Source organism: Pangasianodon hypophthalmus, chromosome 8, assembly GCF_027358585.1.
Source record: "Pangasianodon hypophthalmus isolate fPanHyp1 chromosome 8, fPanHyp1.pri, whole genome shotgun sequence".
Classification (NCBI taxonomy): Eukaryota; Metazoa; Chordata; class Actinopteri; order Siluriformes; family Pangasiidae; genus Pangasianodon; species Pangasianodon hypophthalmus.
Window position 1 is genome coordinate 4,864,641 of NC_069717.1, and position 24,202 is coordinate 4,888,842.

At 39.3% G+C, this 24,202-nt stretch overlaps 1 protein-coding gene across 3 annotated transcripts; it reads left to right on the plus strand.

Annotated features, from left to right (window-relative positions):
* Positions 1-399: 399 nt before the first annotated feature.
* Positions 400-22,070, plus strand: bcap31 (B cell receptor associated protein 31). 3 transcript variants are annotated; one of them, XM_026928516.3, is made up of 8 exons: positions 400-549; positions 1,614-1,726; positions 3,528-3,628; positions 4,053-4,197; positions 6,718-6,853; positions 11,118-11,247; positions 13,257-13,357; positions 20,116-22,070. In XM_026928516.3, the coding sequence occupies exons 2-8, from the start codon at positions 1,635-1,637 to the stop codon at positions 20,152-20,154; spliced, it is 744 nt and encodes a 247-aa protein (XP_026784317.1). In that variant the 5' UTR covers positions 400-549; positions 1,614-1,634; the 3' UTR covers positions 20,155-22,070. The 3 variants fall into 3 exon arrangements, with proteins under 3 accessions (XP_026784317.1, XP_026784318.1, XP_034162345.1); XM_026928517.3 differs by having other exon boundaries at positions 407-549; positions 1,611-1,726; XM_034306454.2 differs by having other exon boundaries at positions 474-492.
* Positions 22,071-24,202: the final 2,132 nt, after the last annotated feature.

Genomic DNA, 24,202 nt, shown 5'->3' on the forward strand with positions numbered 1-24,202 from the left:
CTAAACCGGAAACCGGAAGTAAATCGCTGTTGTTGTTATTATTATTATTATTATTATTATTATTATTATTAGCAATATGCTGATACTTCTTTTTGAATTAGTATTATTTTAAAAATAATAAATTATGTAACAGGCGGGAAACACTACTTGTTTTAAGTTTACCAGGTGATTCAAATGTGTCCGTTTTTTGGAAGCAATGTATCAAAATAAAGGTTTATTTTAAAATTAAAAATATTGAAATAAGATTAGAGTCGTGTTCTCTAGTCGTGTCAAAAACAATACATTTAACTCTTAATTGATTGAATTAGTCCTGACAACATTTGTTTAATATTTAAAATACTGAGGTTGTTTTTTGTTTTTGTTTTTTAGCTCTTCATCGTATTATGGGGAAATTTTTTTCCCACAATTCCATTCGACTGGAAGTTGTATGTTGGCGCTAAGGAGTTGGACACGCATACCGGAAGTGAAACGCAGAAAACAGCAGAAGTTTTGGTACACGCATATCTCCCTCTGTGGCTCAGTTTTTTTTGTTTCTTTTGGAAATTGTCCGTGAGTATTCCTTTGTTAGTATTGTGCATGCTGAGTGTCGAAAAATGGCGCTAAAGCACGAAGTGTTTGTGTGAGAGGAGAAAGTAGGCGTGGTGCTGTAACATTAGCTGGCTAGTCAGCTAATAACTCAGTTTTAACAGGTTAGCGTTAGCTCGCGCCTTCTCGGCGTCTTGTTTAGAGATTTGAGATGAATTATGGGCGTGTTTTTGTTAAAATATTAAACATTTCCCCTTGTATTTTAGCTAAAACACCTAACAGGAATAACTCCTTCTTCATTACAGCTGTAAAGTCATAGTTTAGCTAAGAATAAGCTCATATTAGTCAGTCAGTCAGGCAAAATACAGTAGTAACTGGAACTTTCTAGAATAATCTCTCGCCTATAACGCTACACTTTCAGTTTGTCTTTATGAAATGCTTTCATTTTAAATCACCAGTCATGCCTCTGAGAGCTGACGTTAGGTCTTAAGAAAGACGTCACGTTATTATATTTATAAAGGGGTTTCTTCTCTCAGACACGAGGTGGCGTTGTTGCCTTTGCCAAAATAAATAAATAACCTACAAATGTGAATAGTGGACAACACTGTAACTGTAATAGTGGACAAAACTAGAGTTCCTGCAGGACAGGTCTTGCCTCAGATTAATGTTTATTCCCTCTGCTTATGTTCTCTACTCTAATTCCATTGCTCCATGTCTCCTGGATGCTGTACATTTCTCCCTGCTGCTGTAATCACAAACACTCTGCTGTGCTCATCCCAGGATGATCACACTGTCAACACCCTTTAAACACACTTAGCACTACATCTGTGTCCTCTGGATCTACTATCCAGTGTCACTGATTTTGATTTGGAGCCTGGTTCGTCTCCTGCTCTTCCAGATTTCTTCCTCGTATCATCTCATCATCTGGCTCGATCTAAATCTACATCCAGATTCCTCTAAACCTGCTTTGTGGCAATGTTTCTATTGTTTAAAGCTGCCACACTAATATATTTGAATAGAATTCACGGTTGAATGTTTTCCCACAGGCCTGAATCTGAAAGATTTTTATTATTATTTTGTGCCAGCAGGTTGTTTTTTAGGTCTGCAGTATGAGTCTGCAGTGGACGGCGGTGGCGTCTTTCCTGTACGCCGAGGTGTTCTTCGTCTTGCTGCTCTGCGTGCCATTCATCTCCCCCAAACGGTGAGATACAGCCTCCTGCTTCAGGCTCTTGTGCTTTGAGGTTTTTAGATAATGTAAGCCAAAGATCAGACCTTTCTGATGAAAGTCTAAAGATAAGAGATCATGATTAGAAAAAAAGAAAAGGTAATGAGAAATCCAGCTCATGTTTCAGTCCTGTAAAATACAATATGGTACTGATATATCAGAGTATTGGCTTATAGTCAGTACTAATCCAGTATCCTCACTGTTGCCATGGTTACACATTCACTGCATGGTTCGGGTTAGACAGTGTTTCAAATCCAGTATCATCTGGTATTTCAGGTCAGTATCAGCCCCGTCAGCATGGGAGTGGTACGTCTGTGTGGTTTGCTCTCAGTTTTTGTCATTTTGTCTCCGGCGCACACACTTCCTCATTTCTTTCCCTTGTTCCTATTTCCTGTCTACAGCATTGATTCACAGATCGCAAATATCTAAGAACCTCCTACAACAATTCTGAAAAACCCTAAACGTTCCCGGTGTTCCGAAATCTATTTTGGGAATCTCTGACAATCTTGTGACGAAACATGAACCAGCCTTAAGATCCATTTCATAGTGAACCACTTGCAGAAACATCCTAACAGTAAAATCTGTTGAGTAACCATGGCAACTACAGTCAGGTGTGCAATAAACCACTTCATGTTCGCATCATGCTGCTCCATCGTGGAACGTTATTCCTTTAATACCACAGCAGTTATTTTATAGCACAACGATTACAAATTTTTAGTTTATTAGCAAACAACATGTCACACTTTTTATCTGTTTATAGTTACATTTAAAGTCAGTTTCTGTTATTGCTTACATTCCTTTTCGTTTTCTTTTTTTTTTTTTTTATTTACTAAAAACACCGCTTGTCACGTTATTGAAAACCTGTCTGTCTGACTGTTCCAGAGAGAGCTGACACTGGAGACTCCTTCCATAAACGAGATCTCGGATCAATGTTGTTCTTTGTTTATTTGTTAAAATAGTGCCTTGAGTACAATATACGCTACATCAGTGAGTTTCTGTAAAGAAAGAAATCGTGTAAATTTCCTCATCATGCTTCCCGTAAGCCGTGAGAGTGTATTGATTCATTTCTAACCCTGCTTTCCTCCCCTGTCCTGCAAGTGGCCGCTCTTGTCACTTGGATCATGTGGGCTTTTGAGTCATGAGGGGAAGTTGTAATAACCAGGAATGAAACGCAGTCCAGCCTTGTGAAATCTCTCCCCTTTCACCCTGTTGTCATGGCTGTCATGCCTGCGATGGAGCAACCGATTGAGGATTTTCTAATCAGATTGTTGGATTTTGTTCTGTTGCGTTTTCTAAGTGAATCTTTGAGACTTTAACCTCGTTTATGCCTGAATCTGAAATCATATTTTAAACACAGATAATTAACATCCATTTTTTATTATTAAAGTATTAAAATCCAGGAGAACTAAACCCCATTCAGTTCTAAACTAAACCAAAATTCACACCAAGTTAGTGTTGCTCATTTATACTGATTTATGCTGGACAAAAAAGATAGAAATCTGTTTGATATTTTTTTTTGACACACGATCCACTCTCTCCTACATAATGCTTTAATATCCCAAAAACAAAACTGGCACAGATAATGTCCATGGTACACACCAGCACAATTCAACATGAATGCGGGTGTCTTAATTTTTTTAAAATGTCATTCTGTATTTATTCAGTATAGTGGGCAGTTTTTTTCTAGAACGAGCACATACGCCGTAGAGTCTCGTCACTGTATTGTCATTGTGAGCTTGATTTATTGAGTTCAACAGCATTGTGTTGTCTTTTCTAGATGGCACAAAATATTCAAATCTCGCCTGGTGGTCGCCATTACGACGTACGGGAACACAGCCTTCATTGTGATCATCTGCATCCTCGTCTTCCTTCTGGTTGGTGAGTATGAATATTCATCATGAATTAATATTAGAGCAGGAGTGATAGTCATCGCCAGATACTGACACTCAAGTTAACAATCTCACCACTATAGGCTGATCTCTTTTATATAGTGAAGAATGTAACGGTTTGTGCTCAACCAGTGTTTGGTGGTGCTACAAAATTCACATCAGGTTCAAGATTGCAGCTCCTCACACACACTGTATCTCACACACGTGTTTCTGTGTTTAATCAGCCACTAGCCGTATATTGGCTCTGCCTTAATTTCACTCCTCACTACCTCCATAGACTCGTTTAAAAAGACAGGATTTTCTTTAATTAAAGCTGCTAAATGAATCTCCTGAGTAGTACACTCATCATATCAAATTGTGTTTTGTGCGTGTGTGTTTTGTGCGTGTGTGTGTGTTTTGTGTGTGTTTCACAGATGCGTTCAGAGAAGTACGGAAGTACAGTGTGACCGACAAGCTGGATCTCTCGAACAACCCCGTGGCAATCGAGCACATCCACATGAAGCTGTTCAGAGCGCAGAGGAACGAGTACATCGCTGGCTTCGCCCTGCTTCTCTGCCTGTGAGTGTCTCTCTCTGTCTGTCTTGCTGTGTCTCCACCTCTCTCTCTCTGATTCTCCGTCTCTCTCTCTCTCTCTCTCTCTCTCTCTCTCGTTGTCTCTTTTTATCTCTGTCTCTTTCTTGCTTTTCCTTTCTCTTTCTTTTTTTTCTTTCTGTCTTTCACTTCATCTCTCTCACTTCATCTCTGTCTTGTTTTTTCTGTCTCTGTCTCTGTCTCCTTGTCTTTCTCTCACTCTTTCTCTCTCTCTCTCTCTTTCTTTCTGTCTGAATCTTTCTCTTTGTCTCTCTCTCACTTTGTCTTTCTCTCTTTTTTTCTCTCTGTGTCTCTCCCTCTGTGTCTTTGTCATCTTTGTCAGTCCCTCTGTCTCTCGCTGTCTCTCCCCTGTACTCCTCACTTGTACTTCCTCTTGGTCTCCAATTTCTATCGCTGTGTCACTGTCAGTTTTACACACACACACCCACAGAAAAATGACTGATTTTCCCCAGAAAATTGTTGTGGTATGAGATGAATGAATATAATAATAATTTCAGACACTGTGTTTGTTGTGCCAGTGTCAGACTTTCACACAGCCCCTGTGATGATCTGTGCTTTTCCCCGAGACCTCAGTTACTCCGCCTGTTAATCAGATCAAACATTCCGGGCATTCTTAATCAGAAAGGACTACAGGGAATCTTTACCACGTGACTTTTATTCCTCATGCTAATCTAGTGCGTGGTGTTGATTCCGGCTGGGTTGGGTTTATGTAACAGGTCACGTGGTGTGAATGGTGTGTATTTTTGTAGGCTCTATATTAATTTTAAAGGAATGGTGGAAAGAACGCCATGATGAACGGGGGATCCCGGATAGTTTCCGTTCACAAACGACCCCCCCCCCCCCCCGAACACAACTACATGCCAGTGTGCATGCTTTCTCCTTACAGGCACCATCCTATATTTCTCTGAATGACAAGATATAAATATCTGGCTACTAGAGCTACTAGTGCTACTACTTTTCCTGCCTGTCAGATTCGGTGTGATTATTCGGACAGAGCATGTGATTAAACAACAGGTGATGAGTATTATATTTAGCTGGTGTATTTGGCATGAACGCAGTGACCTCTAACTCAGTGCTCATGTTGCAAAGGGAAGCTCGGCGTCTCAGAAACCGAGCGCACAGCTGCTCAGGCACTTTGACATTCGAGAACTGATTTTAGAGAGAGCGCTCACTTAAGAGGGCACCGTGCTGCACCTTGAGAATGTGCTTCTGTTAGGTTAATAGGTTTGCGCAAACTGTAAATGCAAAAGGGTTTCCAGAAACCTGGCTCGTGTTGCAGCGTTCAAGTTTAGCTTGAGCTATGTGCACTTACAGTGCATTAATGTAAACTGTTTGTGCGATCTGTAGAGCTGAAAGACTAAAGTAAACCTGGCCCATGGTGCACTGTTCAGGGCCAGCTGGAAGCATGACACCCAACGTGGAGTCCCTTGTGTTTTAGGAAATTACCTACTGCAACCTGAGAGCGACGCTCAGAATGAATGCAGTGAATGCACACGTGGTCCTGTGCTGATGACCTCATGCGCAGCTGAGAGTCGAGCAGCGCCGCACTCACGTTCGTCACGTATGCAAGTTCTGATTCATTAGGGAGTGGCGCGGTCAGCGTTAATGCATATGCTAAGTGTGGTTTCTCCCCAGGTGATTGCGGCACATCTTTTTTTTTTTTTTTTTTTTTTTTTTTTTGGAGGCGTGTTTTTACCAGATGCAAAGATCATTGATTCTGTGTCATGTGTGTCATGCATGACTGCAGTGAACGTTTGCCCTTTGAACAGTGTACGTGGAAGAGTGTAATGACCTAGTTTAGATGGGACAAAGGTCATAGTAGGGTTAAGTAAGTTGTAGCTAAACAAAAGTCATTCTGTTTCCAGGCTGCAGCTGTATATTCCGCTGTTGTTTATTGAGTACAGTGGCTTTCTCTCCATGGGAAGTTGGGTGTATTTTAAGTTCACGGAGACGTGATTGGTTCTCGAAGCATGCTGCAATCTAACCTCAGCTTCACCCTGAACCCCTATCTCATCACTCATCTTTTATAAACTGCTTAACGACTAATTTTAGGTGTATTACTCCTCTTTCTCAATTTGCATGTAAATACACACTGACATGTGACATTACAGGGGTTCAGTGCACATGTTTACCGCCTGCCTGAGTATCAAGTGCGGAACTGTTTCATGTTTCAGTGCATGCACGTCACAAATATTATTAAATCACAAAGATGACCTGATGAAAAGCGAAAGTAGAACTCGCACACTGCTCATGTTATGTTTACATCTACAGCATTTAGTGGACACTCATTTCATTTTATTTTCTGCTTTTAAATCGTTATTACCCTTTTTCATCCATCCTGAAATAAATCAGTTTAATACGTGGCCATGATCATATTTGGAGGAAAAATTTACCTTTTTCATATAGTTTTAGTATACATACATGGGATGTACATACACATCTCAGTTTGTAAGCATGTCTGTCTGTTTTATTTTCGTTATATCTCAGGTTGCTGCGACGCTTGGTCAGCCTTCTTTCCCAGCAGGCCACACTCATGGCCTCCAACCTGGCCTTCCAGAAACAAGCAGAGAGCGCGAGCGACGCCGCCCGGAAGTACATGGAGGAGAACGAGAAGCTTCAGGAGGTAAGAATACACACACTGACCTGTACACACAACTTCTCAGCTAGCAGTGAACACAAGTAGTTGACTAATCGAATTATTATTATTATTATTATTATCTAAATAATTAAATTACTGTTTAAAGTCTGTAAATCGATGCCATGAATCTGTAAATTGATGCCATTTACGATGCAAATCTACGGCTTGGTGCCTAATAGGACTCTCTTAATGTTTATAATGTTATAATAAACTCGGATGGAATAAGATTTCCAGACATGTTTGTTAACTGATGTTGCCAGAGGACGTCTGCAGTAATTATGATGGGTTCGCATGAGATAAGCGATCCATGTTTAAATGGGAGTGTCTTCACGATGCACTCATGGTAGCCACACTAAATTTCCATGTGTACTACAGACACCTTAATACAATCTGATTTGACCTTTACTGTAACTGCATGTTGTAGGGCATGGGCTGTACAAATTGATGCACAGTTGGTATTTGATCACTAGTAGGTCACATGAAAGCGTGCGTTTCCTGGGGTGTCTCCGTATTGAAGAAAAAGCGGAAAACCTCATTTCCTACAGGATTTAATGAAATCCAGTATGTCTGTTTGGACAGGTTATATGTCTGTTTGTCTGTTATATTACCTGCGAGTATTTGTATTTATTTTATAGAAGGTGCACTCTGGCATGCTGGACGTGCTTAAATTATTATTAATTAATTCTTTAAGCCTGGTTATTTAATTTATTCAGTCATTTGCCTAGGGTTTGCCAAAAAAGGCCAAATGTTATGTTTTTGTAATTAAACTGGATTTGTTAAGTTAGCAAAATAATTTCACAAGCTTTAAATATTTGGTAATCATTGACTCATTTCATTTTCCAATACCAGTTTTCCAGTGCAAGTACTCTATTACAACATTGCTCAAAATGACTGTCACTATTCCCACATAAGTGCTCATACTAAATAGCTGGAAGTAGAAGCGTCTGCATTGTAAATGTCTGTGATTCATTTTTTTATTCGTAATCTTTTTTTTGTGTGTGTTTTTTCCTGACCAAAAGTCTTCATTATCAGTCTAACTTATAAATCAATTGGAAGAGGCCTGGATATGTGCCGTATATGCACAGTTTATTTACCACAAAGTGATGAAGGTTTGGAGGCCATCATGCTGACCTGACGCAGCCGGTCATGACCTACGTCCATCCTTTTTCCATTCGTTTGCATCTGGTTTGCAAGCAAATTCAAATTCCTGTACACCACCAGCCATTAGTGCTGGCTAATTATAGATTAACTGCTGACTTGTCACCTCTCTGGGCTCTGAAATCAGCACACACCATTCAGGATTCTCAAGTGGATCTGTGTGAATGAGAAATGCAGCAGTTGGCTCCCGAGTAAATCACACTGAGTAAAAGCCCGTAACAGCTCCACAGGAACAGAAATCTTTTACAATGAAACTAACCTGTTCATTGTATTCCTGAAATGCTATATGTGGATGTGAGCTTGGTAAGAGCTTGTACATGACATACCGCTTGTTGAGTTCTTACTTAATTTATACAATCCGTAATGTGCTCACAGTCACTTTCAAAGCAGAGGACACAGCTCTGGGATTATCTTCGTATCTACTAAGCTTACTTAGTTTCTAACTTATACCTAGTGCACTTGATAAATGGGCATTGAGATATTTATATTGAGGTTGAGATGAAGATGCCGTTAACATTTAGCAAGCCCGTTATTATTCTGAGTATTGTTACAGAGCAGAAATGCTCCACACTCAAACACTGACCCTCTTTTTTGAAAACAACTTCAGAGAAACAATTTTGAGCTTTCCAAGCATTGACTAGAAAACCACCCTATTGAATAGCTCAGCAAAGCGCATTCACAGTGCTTTAAAATGATGCCCTTTTGTGGCTGATCCAATCAAAATGTCATCTGCATACTGCAGGATGATGGAAGGGGAATAAGATTTAACTACCTCTGCAATTAGCGCTAGGCATTTACTAAAAATAGTGAGAGAATACAGTAACCATGAGGCAGCCGAGTCCAGATTGTACTGACAAGCAAATCAGTGTTGATCTTCAGCTGCAATAGGAGTGCTAGAACCCATTAGAGATATCTAAACAGTTTAAAAATGTTATGATTAGTTTAGTAAGAGTAGTACTATGTGCCACAATAGCAATGAAAGGAGACCGTATTCAGAGCAGTGTAATCAACACTTCTGCATTATGAAGTTACACTTTTTTATGAAGGTAAATTTGTAGGTTAGTATAATTGCCACCACGGCCGCTGTTTCACCATCCTTCATCAAGGGATACTGATGTACTTGAGTGTGCATCGGCTCAGGGACTCTTGATGTGTGTAAGGTTGTGTAGGCCGACTTTGAACAGAGTCTTTATCATCTTAAGAACAAAATATCCATGCCTGAAATGTTTCTACCTTTATCACAAACCCACAGAAATACAGATAACAAGCATCACCTGCTTGCACTGCAACAGACCGTGACTGTGATTTGTTAAACAAAAAAACTGAGAAATGAAAGAGAGAAGTGACGTGAAGCCTGGCTTCAGCATTTTCACTATGAGAAGGATATCAGTTTCTTAAAGGGATAAAATATCCATGCTTAAAAGAGGTTCCAGTATTATCAATTCATAGACACAAAGGCAGGGATTTGGAAAAATCTTTACAATCAATCTCTTTTTCTGTACTTGCTGTAATGTCTTCCTGCAGCTGAATTAAGATAACCATCTGCCACATGTTATCTAAGTGGCTTATCCGATCAGTCACTCCTACTTCTAAAAGGAAAAGGAAACGTTAACATTACAACAGTCATCCACAAATTAGCACAAAGAGTCACTTAACTCACTTAACATTCTACACTGGTATAAAATACCTTCTGTTTAATGTTAATATATAAGGATCTAAGACGGTGGACGATGCTGAACATGGCGCTGATGGTTTGGACCAGAGGGATGTCAATCTCTGTAATCTTCTCTCCTCGCCTGCTTAGTGCTGCTAGAGTTTTCTGCACAGGATTTTCCCCTGTCTCCGTAGAAAATAAATGCGAGGGCCGGATGCAAAGCATTTTGCACCAGTGCAATATGAATGCATTATTACTTTCTTCCCAATGGACTAGCACAACCCTAGACATTCTTCGATGTCTGTGAGCTCACTTATACAGAAGACAGCAGTTAATGCTGCTGTGTGACATTGCATGAGCAGAAGCTTGAAAAAATGCTATGGCAGAACAACCTATGAGAATTTGTAAGAAAAAACCGGGGGTAATATATATAAAATGGTGTGGGTGAAATGTATCTCCCAGGTCTAATATAATATGCTCTTGAAATGCTGACGTTTTCCTCTGGTGTGTGTTGTGCTAGTTACACACTCTAGAGGGCGATATTGCACACTTAGTACAATTAGTTAATATGATCAATCCCAGTATGAGGTTCTAATCATTCTTCTAATGATTACATCTGTTCCATAAATAAATACTTATGAAATATTTCACATTATAATGTTAAAAACGATGTTTTTTTTTTTTTTAATGGAAGGAAGGTATAACATTTTGGAAGAGTAGCAAGTACAATCATAAGCCCGACGCTTCAGTGAAGGTCCTTTTGATAAGGAAAGAATAAGATAACTGCTTTCCCTCGATGAACTTCCGTGACCGTGCATTCTTGTACAAGGTTTGTGCAATAAAACTCAATTGCCTCCTCATGGCAAAGTTATTTCTACCAAGAATTCTGAAAAGCTTTACATATTTGGTCGTAAATGGCAGAAATGGATCGTGCCTGAGATTACTGTGGGCAGCTCGTCTGGGTTATGCCAAACGCTGCTGAATCATGGTTAGCAGCAGTGGCACGCAATAACTCTCAGCATTGATTAATCTGTGTCTTCTTTTTTCTTTTTGTTGCCTGGATTTGGGCTGTGTATGGACTCTTATCTTCTCAAAGCATCAAAACTTATTTGATACAACACTCCCAGTCTTCCCTGAGAGCACAACACAGAGCAGCCTTGTTCTGTTTGAAGTGATTAAAACAGTGCTCTGTTCTCCATGTCCAGAGGGTTTTAGCTTTTAGTGTGCAGGGTATGCCAAGCCACAGTGTCCTTCAGGTTCGTTTTATTTTATTCACTAGGTCCTGGAAAACAGTCACTGTGTTATGCTCATATTGCTAATTATGAAGCAGAAGCTTTAATTTGGGAATAGCATGTATGAAGCGGACTCTACTGAGCTGTGTGTTTCTTTGTGTCTTTGTGTCTGTATGTGTGTGTGTGCGTGTGTGTGCGTGCGCAGAAACTGAGGGATGCGGGAGTGGAGATCCCGGAGGCGGGAGGCAAGGCTAAGAGCAGTGCAGAGGAGGAGAGCAAGGCCCTGAAGGAGGAGGTCAGGAGGCTGAAGGATGAGCTCGAAGCCACCAAGAAAGGTATGAGTCAGCTTGCTGAAGCACATCTACACCCAGGGCTGAAAGGAAAGAATGACGAAACACACACACACACACACACACACAGTAATGAGAGGTGTGATGCAGATGTATTTAATGAAGGAAGGTGGTATACACTCAGCAAAGACAGGCAGTGGCTGTGCTGTATTTGTTAAAAAATTGCTATCTTAATCTAACATTCACCAAAACTACTGATTATACCATTAAGCTACCATTGTCAAAATTGTTATAATTTTTTTAATTGATTAATAATTTGCAATTGTTCGGACAATCTGTAATGAATAATAAACGTGCCAGTTCCATTAAAAAAAAAAAAGATATGAATTAACAGAAAAAGAGATGAGGAAAAGGAGTCTGTAAATATGCAAATTAGAAACGCCCCCAAACTGCTGCATGGCCTGTCTTCATTTGTATATTGCGACCTGATTGGCTCTTATGTTTTATGACACAATAACACTTTGTTGCATATTCAATACTGACTGGAATTTTTAAAAAACTTCTGTATTATAAATGCACAAAAACTAGGTACTTTTTTTCTATAATAAAGGAAAGATTCCTTTAAAAAAAAAAAAAAAAAAAAAAAAAGGCACATTCTTCATGATTTTTGTGTTGGTTTCTTGTGGAAGTACACCGTGATTATGATGAGCACAAATGAAGACCTGAAGCTTATTCAGATCTGGCTATTGAGTACTAGCGTGATTAAAGATAACAAGCAGAGCTATTATAGTCATTATAAACAGAAATAATACACAAAAATGCTAGATTTGAACTTTTTGTTTTTCCCTTGTCTTGAGTTCTAGTTTAGTGTGGAAAATGGCACAAAAAGAGCGAGTGCATTATGGGAATATTTTGAATGTAACTCTTACACAGAAAATCAGCGTCTGGTTTCTAACAATAACGCATTGTGCTGTGTCCTGTTTGCAGGTTTTTGTTTTTTTTAATCTTTGCTGAAGATAATCTTGCTTATGTCCTTGATGTGGTCACTTGTAACTGCATACTCAATACTTTGTGCTGATGAATATAAAATAATATAAAATGCGTTTTAAATATATATCACATAAATATTATTTTAGTTAACTATCTCATGACCGTTCAGCCAGATAAAGGAATTACCATTTGTACCATTCTAAAGATGTGATATAGAATATTATGGACTTTCAGTCTGTTCCTAGAACTTAGTCTCAGTTTTCATAATTTAATAAGACTGTTGCACAACTTATTCAAGTAAACACCACTATGGTGGCATCAGGATGTAGCTCCTGCTTGTAATTATTTCACAAGCTCTGTTGGGATGTTGGAGTAAACCTGAGACACCTCATAACTGAGGCCTATAGCTTTTAGGCCCAGTCACTGTGACCCTGTCGCGTGAGCAAACACATTCTAGCAGCGTACAGTCTAGCAGAAGCAGTATGTATATATAGATTAAGTTTTGAAGTCTGTCTCTACTGCATCTCCCACACGAACATTAGAACTCCTAGTGCCACTGACTGATCGCCTTGTTCACTGCCATGTTTTTCTTGACGTCCTGGCTACAAAATTTGCCCCCGCCCTTGGGAGTCCTGCCAGTTCCAGTGAATTTCAAATTCAAGGCCAATAAGAAAATAAAAAACAAAAATAAAAAAAAAAGAGGTGGCCTGTAATGTCCTGTGGGCCGTAACTTGTCGCAGGTTTGTAATTGGTCCATCTTAAGTAGTTGTTTTTACATATCAGCTAACCTAATTTCTTCATTAAGTGTTTAAATCTAGACTAGAACACCAAGTCCAGTCCTTTCAGACGTCCCTGCTGGTGTTTATGATCTGTTTCCAGTGTGTTCAGAACTGGAACAGGGCAGAAAATTGAGGACTACCTGTTCTTAAGATAGGTGCTGTTACATAGACACACTGCCTCACTGTGCGTGTGTGTGTGTGGAGGTGGTTGTGTGTTGTAATTTGATATAAATACACAGCTTCTCTTTTTGACTTGTTTGTTTTTCTGTGTTTGTTCCTGTGCAGCTCTTCAGAAGTCAGATGGTGATGTGAAGGCGATGAAAAAGCAAGCGGAGAATCTGACAGTGGAATATGATCGTCTGCTGGAGGAGCACGCCAAATTACAGGTTCACACACACACACACACGCGCGCGCGCACACGCACACACAAACAGACTCAATTCATTTCGTTTCAATAACCTTTACTGGCATTATGCTATGCAGTTATTGTATTGCCAAAGCCTGATTGAAAAAAAGAGAAGAACTGTTATTAACATTTATAGAGGAATGTGGATTTTAGAACAAAAATTAATTACATTAATTACTGGAAACATTAGTGTGTTAACTGCAAGCACTCTTTGCAAATATTGCCTCCAGTGGCCATTTCTTGACAAGTTACACAGAACAAAAACTTCACTTACAGATTAGCACAATAATACGGTACACCACATTTGAGCTCAACTGGACACAAAGAGCCTGAGAAACAGCTATTTGAACATAACTCCACCCCTATCGATGACCACACTTCAGAATTTGCAGCCGTCCTCAGAATCTTGTCACCTTTCAATTTCATGCAAATCCATGCATCCAGTGATGAGTTGCAGCTCAGAGTAAATTAGACTCCACTGTGATCAGAGGAAAAAAATTATTAGTGGTGCAAACACCAAAGGACCCTGAGGCCTTGTGACGTACAATAAAACCAGGGAGAACACACACGCATACATGGTGTCAGTCAGAGCTACATTTTATCTTGCTCACACTTTTGCGATAAACAAAAGATAAATCTCATAAATGAAAGCCTGCGATCTTCCTTTTATTTATTTAGATGTTCTAATCATCCACAATTGTTCCAAGAAGAGCCATGTAGCTGAAGATGATTTTTATGATAAGATAATATGGTCTTGCTGTGTGATAAGATAAGTCGGTCTTGCTCTCTGTAAATCCATAGGAGTAGATTTTAAAGGAGCAGTTTGTTTTTAGTGTCATCGTTCCTGCATGGAAAAACTTTGATCAGCCTTTGGCTTCCCCCTAGACAAGCCTCAGAGTTTGTCTTTAATGAATTGAATAGGTCTGTTCCAGCTGGAGGTAGAAATAATTTCAAGGCCAGAAAAATGTAAAAACAAAAATTCTGACATGAACTAGCCAGACTCATAAAGAAGGGTCCGTCTACAGACGGTGCACCCTTGGGTATGGTTTCGAGTGGTACTGGTAGACATGTTTTCTGTCATTACTGAAACTCGCAACTCACATTTCTTCTTTACATTTTTATTTACGAAAATCCTCTCAAAATCTTGCGTATATTAACTGTCTTGGTAACTTTACCAGTGATAATGATGAACATTTAGGTACATGACTTAAGTCGTGTCAGGTTTGGTAACATTAGAAAGCTGGCTAACAAAATATTTGCACTGATAAATACCTATGAATTTATTTTTCTTATTCAAGACCTCCATATATACTTCCGTCTCAAAGACACACCCACATAACCATCCATAGCGTTAAAGGCATGTCTGCTTAGAGCTGCTTTCAGTTCCACGTATGGACTCAGAAAAGCCTTCTGTTTCACCTGGCAAAAGACACGTCACTTGAACAGCTTCATATAATACTTATTACAGCTTTATTTACATTCATGGCATTTAGCAGACAGTCTACTTTATGATATTCCTAGATCATGGACTACTTGTACTGAAACATCCTTGTATTAGTACCAGTAGTCCATGATCTAGGAATACCATAAAGCTTAACCCTGTTAGAGAGGAGTTAGTATGGGAGGTAGTACAGAAAACAGTGTGACTCAAGAATGTAGCACGAGTTAGAATACTCAGCTGAGTCACTTACAGGAAAACCTCACCCTGAAACAAATCTCTCAGGCAGAGATGAAACGAAGGCTAAATCCCCCACCACTATCAGCAGGTAGTCAAACAGCATTGTGGGTAATGTGGGTAAACCGTTAACCAAAGTGAAAATAGGTCAGAATGTTAATAGCAGAAGTTTAAACCAAAAATGTCAACTCAGAATTTCATTACAAAATATATCTTGGAAACCTCTCTAACTCACATTAATTATGAATGTTCATATGCAAGTCATTTAGGCCAGTGATTCAGCTGTTCCAACAGGCAGAGGAAGTTCATGCCATCGCCTAAGTGCTAGGACCGAGAAGAGCCTTAATGCATGTCTTCCTTGTATTTTGATGCATAGATCCATGCTAGAAGCTCTGTGGGAATGTGTTGCAGTTTGATAAGGGTCTTCAGGTGTTGCATTTTTGGCTTTTTAGACAAACAGTGTGTTAAATTGGATGCAGTCAACTACAGAGGGCCAATGGAAAGAGCACAGCGATATCTTGGTCTTTCCAGGAGTTAGCATCGTTCTCAGTGTAGCTCTCACTAAACGCCATGCTAGTCACCAGCCTCTTGAATATGTCGAGCTGAAAGAGAAGAAAAGCCAGCCTGAGGCGTCCTCAAACCAGACCTGTGTAACAGGACTAGCATGACATGTAATAGTGCTTGTAAATACACGACTGTATTTCTTGAAGGTTAAACCACACGTCAATTATTTTTCTCCGGATGCGACTTGTACTCCTCTGAGGCACAGTGCCAAGAGTGCTGTATAAAAGAAGGGAGCTGCTGAGTTTCACAGATCAGTAATCGTGACATGAAGTACGCTGGCCGTGCCGGGACCGGAGATGATTATTCTAAATTACATGGAGAGTTAGAGCACAAGTATCACGCAGACCGTTTGATCCTTTGTGCTTGAAGCAGTTGGGGCTGAGGTTTTTTTCTGCCGGAGGCGAACAAAATTATGCGAACATGCGTGCATTAAAGTAATGGTTTGGATGGGGTGGGGGTATTAAATTACACAATTTGTTCGCCCCAAATACAGTTACATCAGCCAAGACCTGTTTACTGAACCGGCTTTTGCATTAATTTTGCAGTGTTGCTACAAACTCATGTAGCGAACAAGTACTGGAAGTCACTATCCCCCAAAATCCTTGCTTTACTCAACAAGTTCCAATGTATGTAATTTTTACATAAACAATTTTGCAAAATAGCAGACAGTACATATAAATAAACTTGCATTCTCTTATCTCTCGTGTGATGTCCTGCTATACACTTCCAGTGGAGAAAAAAGTCTGATCATCCAAGATGGCCGCCCCACCATAAAGTTCCAGTATTCAGTGTGGTGGAAATTCACCTCCTCAAGAACTATCACTACCAACACTTAAATGTGCACCTGAGGGTCCACCTCAGAGTGCTACAAAAGGTTCTTGAGTTTTGCATGAACATACATGGAAACAAACATGAATTATTCATCATATAGAGAACAGAGTAAAATACATGAATGGTTACAAACAGACTTGATTAACATAAATCCTCCTTCTTCCCTTTACCATACGTGGACTTATTTATCATATGATACAGGTTATTCTTCATCATTATAGTCTTCCAAAAATAGTCTTCCACATCCCATAATAGTTATTTTTCTCTCTTACCTATCCACTGGGAAAAAGGGAGTTCAAATCTGCAAGGGTTGCTAATTAAGATTCCTCTATTGCTCATGTGTCTGCTATGTGATAGAGTATAAAGAAAGTCTCGTGCCAGGCACAAACGTCCTTAGGAACTGGTGCTTCTCATGCGAGCATAAACCAACATTTGAACAGACACAGTTCACATCATGGAAAAGATATATACGTTTTTTAAAAAAATAAAAAAATCACCACATATGCTACATGAAGTTTCATGTTCATAAATTTGAGCAAGTCACACTTTGTCGTAAACCACATCAGCAAGTGTGTGTAACATCACTGAAGAACTGGATATGATTTGAGAAAACATTTTGGGGAGATAGACTCCTGTTACTCGTTGGCTAAATTTGTCTCCCTGCTCATGTGCTAAAATTATAGAAGCAAACTTGAGATACAAACATACATGTACATTTGCAGTAAGTGGAATATTGTGTAAATAAGACTTTCCAATTCATTATTTCTTTAAAACGCAAGCAGGAGTGTAAATATTTTTCATGGAAAATGTACGTTTGTTTACAGCTATTAGTCAGTGCCATTGGTTTGGAGCTGTTTTATGAAGGCCACTATTGTTGTACCAACTGGCCATGATCCCTGACTAGCGAGTAATGACAAGCGCTTCATATATCAAACCACGTGGACAAGAGCTTGCTGTAAACTTTCCTTTTATTACATGGCTTTTCCTTGAACTCGGTCCACCTGCCCACATGCTATTGACTGACTTTCTGGTACACAGTACTTTTTTCTGTTTTGCTACACATTTCTAAAGGATGTGTGTAAGTAAGGAAGCAAATGAAAGTGCATTTGTGAGGGAGGATCACTTTTTTTCCCTTGTACATTGTGACGTTATTAAATCTTTCATAGTGACCCTTAATTGAGCATTATAGTTGCTGAATGTCTGTAGAAATAACGGACAGAACATTACAGTGTTTGGGGGGAGAAACTTCCAGTTCTTAAGATAAGATAAGATAAACTTTATTGATCCCACAGTGGGGAAATTCACTAAAGGTCTTGTATACTTTTTAACTTACATAATGGCACACACAAAACGTTGCCCTTAAGCTGTCACTCACTTGTAACTTAACCTGACAAATTCCTGTCATTATTTAACAGTATTTGCATTTGCTTTTTGCAGATCATGAAATTTTTCCACATATAGTCAGAGGAATGTCCTGTAGAAACCTAAGCTTGTTGGATAAAAAAAAAATACATTTTTTTTTAAATAGTCGTATGTGTCATTTCTTTCCTAATACTTAGTTCCGCCTCGGCTCCAGTCTGGTCTGGCGAAGATTTCACCAGTGTCTTGTGGTAGTTTCCCGTCAGTTTTAGTCACTCTCACACTGACTTGGTTGCAATTCAGCTAGAGTTCATGGGGTTTGTTTCAGTGTTTCACCTGCTGTTCCAAAGTTTTCTGTGGGATTGAGATAGGGTGATTTTCAGGCCAAGAAAGTGTCTCAGTGTTCATGCTTGTTGAAGAAGTCACACACAGATTTGACCCTACAGTTGCTATCCTGGAAAATAGGAGTGGCACTATTGTGTTTTGCATAGATGTGCATGAAAAGCAGACCTCAGAGTCTGACCAGCAAACTGACCAGCAGCTTTTATGCTTCAAAATGTTCCATTTGTTAGGGATGTAATGATGCACACAGAAAGAAAAATCATAATTCCTACTTGAAAATCCTGAGTGCTCTCCTCAACCCTGAATTCAGCCAAAGACATCAAATCAAAATGGCCCCCACAAAATCAACAAACAAAATAGCACTTTTTTCATTTATATGATATATATGCTGCATATACTACTATTTGCTTTAATGAACATAGACAAGTTAGTTTGTTGAATCTATATCACCGACTATACAGTTTGCTGTTTTGAGGAAATAAATATACATAACTCATCAGTTAGCAAGTTTTTTCCCCACTTTGTAGCTTGAACGCATCAAGCTCAGAAAGTGCGTAATGAGTTATGAGTTCCGTCTTCCCGCTTCCGAGTTAATTCAATTGCAGCATGAACAGCATATAATGAAACAAAAACTGTGTGTAGAAAATGAAACAAAAATTAAACATGGCTAATTAAACATTTTACTTTCATTTTACTGAAGCTCCATGCTTTTTTTTTTTTTTTTTTCCCCACTTTTCCATTCTGCTGTTATGTAGTAATATATGTTTCTCTAGCCGTGTTGTTGAATCCTGCCTTCTCAAATAGTGTGCAGCTGTGGCCTTCCCAATTCGCCACAGTGCTTTTTTTAACCCAGAGTGAATCAGCGAGGAAAATCTGTTGAATTATTGAAAACTGAACTCGCATAGTCTGTGACATATTGCTCCTGTACAGTTAACAGTGCTCGCTTGGCCATAGAGAATAGTGAGTAGGGTGTTATTTCACACTCATACACCACACACAATATCAGTAAAGCTTTTACCATCAGCAGGAATAGACAAAACAAACATTATCAGTGTGTTTCTCAAGTCAAGTCAAGTGCCTTTTTATTGTCATTTCAAGCATATACAGCTGATACACTACCCAGTGAAACGAAACGACGTTCCTCCAGGACCATGGCGCTACATAAAACAACCCAAAACTACATGAGACCACATACACCTACACAAGACTATATAAATGCATGAGTGCAAACAGTGCAAGTCAAGTACAAATTTCCCAAAACAGGACAATAGGCACAGTAAAAGACAGTGCAGTGGCGACTAGTACACACTTGTAGTGTGGATAAAGTGGACAGAGTGCCATATGTAACAAGTCGTGCAAAAAAGATATAATACAATACTAAAATGCAGTAAATGTAAAGACTATGACACTATGTGTATACTAATGATAAATACAGTGTTGGCAGCAAGAGAGCAAGTGGTCAATACAGTGTATTGTGTACATTTTGTGTACATTGACATTGTTTTAGCAGCAATTTAAGAAAGAAATGTGCAAAAATTGCAAAGGGAGTGGAGTGGTGTTCAGTTGAGTATGAGCACAAGTCAATTCTCTGAGTATTGAGGAGTCTGATGGCTTGGGGAAGGAAACTTTTACACAGTCTGGTCGTGAGGGCCCGAATGCTTCGGTACCTTTTGCCAGACGGCAGGAGGGTGAAGAGTTTGCGTGAGGGGTGCGTGTGGTCATCCACAATGCTTCTGACAATGCTTTCCTAATCGAGTCCATTGGGTGTTTGTCCTTCTATATAATGTTCATGTCTTGGAAAGGGAAGTTGTGATGCTACGTAATTCAGGAGCTGTTCAGGTGAATTTTCCTCATAGGGCTTTTCACTATTGAAATGTATTATTATTTTTCAATATTTTTGGAGACCAGCGGCCATCTTTCACACTCTTTTCCTTGTTTTGTGTGTGTGTGTTGTGTGTAATTTCCAGGCAACGTTTGACTCGCAGCATGATAAGAAGTCGGACTGATGGAGTTTACCCCACGCACCTGTCTGCCTCACCTCTTCCTCCCTGAAGCCAGGTCCACGCATCACTTCCTGTTGCTGGATTGTACCGTAGAGGATTTAGGAGCAATCCCATCCTGTATGCTTTCTGTCTAATAACACTGCGTTCAGTGTGTCATGCATCACGTTGTCTTTTTATTCTGTATTTTTTTTTTCTCTGATTTTTTTTTTTTTTTTTTTTTTTTGTATGTAAAACAGTTACAGATGGTTTTCTCTCCTGAATGTAACCTTTTTTTTTTTTTTTTTGTCTTTGTTAAATCTTCATATTTTTGAGTGAGTGTGTGGTTTGATGGGAAAGCAGGAGGGTGGGGTCGAACTGGTTCTCATAATGTTTAATATTTTATTAGATGGACTAAGAAATTCTTGTGGATTATTATGTGGATAATCCTGTTCAGATGGTAAAATGATATAATTGTGATTGTTTGGCGAGAAATATTTTCCAGTTATGTGAAATTGTTTCAAGGTTTTCTCTTTTAGTTATTTTTGCCTTAAAAGGAGACAATTGAATGAGTGCTTGTGTTGTAACTAAACGGTTGCGAGTTTGTGGATTTTGGTGTTTGGTTTAGGTGTGGTTACATTATACACTTTCACTAAGCACTAAAGACTTTATCTGTTTACTTTCACTTATTCCACCATTGTATTTTTTCCCCTCTTTCTTGTTTCTCTTTCACCCTCCTCAAGCCTTCACTGCAGGAAAATAATCACCTCCATTGTACTCTCTGAAGTGATGGCTCTCTCTCCTCCAGAGAAGTAATAGAAATGCACAGTGGACTAGTTTATTCCAGTCTATGCTGGTTTCACTTGCTGTCTGTGAAGCAGGCAGAGCTGCGATCGCAGCAACAGAGGCGGCTCAGATCACATTTCCAAACATCGCCGCGTCTGTCGAGGTTTTTCAAGAGCGTTAACTGCTAGAGGTTTGTGATGTAGGAGAGACAGAGCATTTAGCGTCGTCCTCTTAATGGCACCCAGTTTTACTTTCCCACTGCCTACTTTCAATTTAGAGTCGCAGATCAATAGCCGTTGTTTGGCCTGGATGACTCTAAATGATGGCGAAAGCAATGCTCGGCTGCGTCACCCTGGCGGGCGTTGTAAATATAAAAGCATGTACGAGAACTTGCACTTGGAATGGCAGTCAGAGGGGTCGAGGCTTAGAAAGTCTTTCTCACCCAAAATATGCCTCTCTTGGGTTAAGAAATCCTTTGCATTAGCTCCATTAGTCTCATAAGATCATAGCAAAGTGATGCTACTCTTTAAGTGGAGCTGAGGGGATCACAAGGATTATGGGATGTATATATGTAAAGGTTAAATAGTTCATTGCTCTGTCCTCATGGACTGTTTAACTCCATGAAGTGTACGAGGAATTTAATCTTCTCCATGACCACCAGACCACAGTTCAGGTTCTTCTAAGAATGGCTGCGGGTGAAACATTAACCTCACCGTGCCAGGCACTTAATGTCCCTGTATGTTTAAAGACTTGAGGCTATATTTGTGGCTGGTTATGGTCACTTGTCACTCTTGGGGTAGTAGGTTTCTATGGTGACATTTTGGGTTTTAGTTGTGTGTGTCCATTTGATTGAATGACTTCTCGCTGATGTCTGTAAACTAGTTAATGAATACATGGGTTTCCAACTTAAACCAGTTTAATTCTAGTGCTTTGTTTTCTGTTTTTGTTTCTGCATTTTCAAAATGTAGCACTAGGACATGTTAGCTATTTTTTTGAAATCATACAAAATACTCTGGCTGATTTAGTAGCACGCGGTTAGATTGTCTTCTGATTTCCCAGCATGCCGCATTTCGTCTGTATCGCCAATTTACATGTTTGGCACTGTGCTTCCACCAAAGTTGAAAAAGTGCATCTATTAAAGTCTTCATTAAGAATAATCGCTCTTTTTGTCCTGTTTCAATATCGTGCAAATGTGAGGCTTGATTACGTCGAAACTACGCAAATGGCAGTGCTGCAATTGATCTCATTTGAGATTCATCGTGTATCAGAGTCACGAATGGGCAGCGCTAGCGTGTCTGTGTGTGTTTTTGTCTGTGTGCACGCGTACATTGTGGCTAACTAAACCAACTCTGCGAATCATCAAGCTCCTAATTTGAATCAGAGGAGTGAGGGCAAAGCAATAAACTTGTATAATGGACTGGAACTGCCTGTCTGTTACAGATTTTCTCAAAAAATTGTTTTGGCCAAAAATGAAATTTACATGATTTATGTCTTACCCCAAAATGGAGTTAAGGCGCATTTTTCCTTAGATTTGTTTTAGTGCTGTGATGATAATATTGATAATATGTGAGGAAAGCTTATAGCTGTGAATAGCTTCATACAAACTGCATGTCAGTCAAACTCTCTTGGATTCCTTGTGGCATCTGCACCACTTGGGAATTGTTGAAATACAAACCCCACCAGTTTATGGTCTGAAGAAGGCAAACGCATTTAGCACACTACAGTGTGTATCCCTAAGTTCTGGCTAATCAGCTACATTTAGGGTGAAATGTAAGGGCTGTTTAATGGAATGAGTCTCCAGTGTCAGTGGTTTGTAACAGACTGAGGTAAAGCTCTAACTTTGTTTTCCAGCACAGGAAAGTATTCAGGATAGTGGTTTCTCAGTAACATGACAAGCTGTGTCTTTTTTTCTTATTAACTTCAAGAGAGAGGGAAAAAGAGACTGGTGAGAGAGCGACTGTTCATAGCTGCTATAAACATATAGCTATAACTTATCTTCTGGACCTTCCACAACATTAAATGCAACTATAAATGGGTAAAAGTACAATATGCCAGTCTTACATTAATAAAAAAGTAATCGTTGGCAAATTGCTGTGGTTATGTTATTATGCATGTTATTTTTCATTAAAAAATGTTCAACAGTAATGCTAAGCTGGTCAAACTACTAATTAAGACCTGTGACTGCTGTAGCTGAGAAACATATTCTGTTTGGCAAATCTTTGGACTACTAGTTATAAAGTCTTCTACAGTCACACCCACAGACAGGAAAGAAGCAACACTGTTCTTTCTAAATGTATTAATAACTTGAACAGACAGATGCTGAGTCAGTATGGTGGTCCAAATTAGTTTGAGAATCCAATCCCTCAGGTCTAGTCATATTGATTTGCCTTGAGCTTATGAATGATTGAAATAACTCTTAAAATGGTGGCAGGGCTTCCTCTAAGGGGAGATTGTTCCTGGATTGAGCTGAACTTTTCACAAAATCTGATCTGTGATTTATCTTCCTGCTCTGAGCTCAGGGCTCCATTATTTCAAAAGATGACATCATAGGTCACAGCGGTAAGCAGGGAGACACAGCTTCCAACTCAGGAAGACCAAAAGCAATGACGAAGGACTCGAATGAAAAAGAGCTTTATACAAACACAGTGCTTATGTGAGAAAGGAGGTTATAATGGTGACAGTGCCACTAGTGTTGCCCCAAGTGTAATAGACTATCAAGTGAAGCCAAGAAACAATCTGCTCAACACAACGAGCCAAACTCTGATTGCATTCGGCGCTGAAAACACGGCATGCCTTGCTGCTCTAAATTAGAACTTTGTTCAGTTGATTTTATGAAGAATGAATTCTTGGTGCTTGCTGTGCTCTAAAGTGCAACAACTCTTATGTGCTGAAAGTTTACGACCATATTTGGGCTGGTAAATATCCCCGGGATAATAATTTTGCCATCTATTTCTCGACTACTGTGGAGAAGTTGTTTCTTTATTGCTGGTTATTTCATGTAGTTTGTGCATTCTGGATTGTTTACTCATTTAAAAATCCCACATTGTGAATTTTTAAGCGATATTTAATCTCAAGCCTTAAACTTGGGTTCTCAGCGTGGTTCTCGAACACTTTTTAAAAAATTGTTTCTTTCACTCCTTTAACTAGGTTTCCACTTATCGTACATACCATCAGGGAAGGTGAAAATAATATGTACTTCAAAAAACCACATGTATTTAAGGAAGTACTGCTTGTACAACATCATATGATTTTGATGTTTTATCAACATCATCAAGCAGATTTTGGAGGA

Coding starts and splice junctions, on each gene's coding strand:
- bcap31 (XM_026928516.3), top strand. CDS start 1,635: ATGAGTCTGCAGTGGACGGCGGTGGCGTCTTTCCTGTACGCCGAGGTG. Junction 3,629..4,052: donor CCTCGTCTTCCTTCTGGTTG/GTGAGTATGAAT, acceptor TGTGTTTCACAG/ATGCGTTCAGAGAAGTACGG. Junction 6,854..11,117: donor AGAACGAGAAGCTTCAGGAG/GTAAGAATACAC, acceptor GTGCGTGCGCAG/AAACTGAGGGATGCGGGAGT.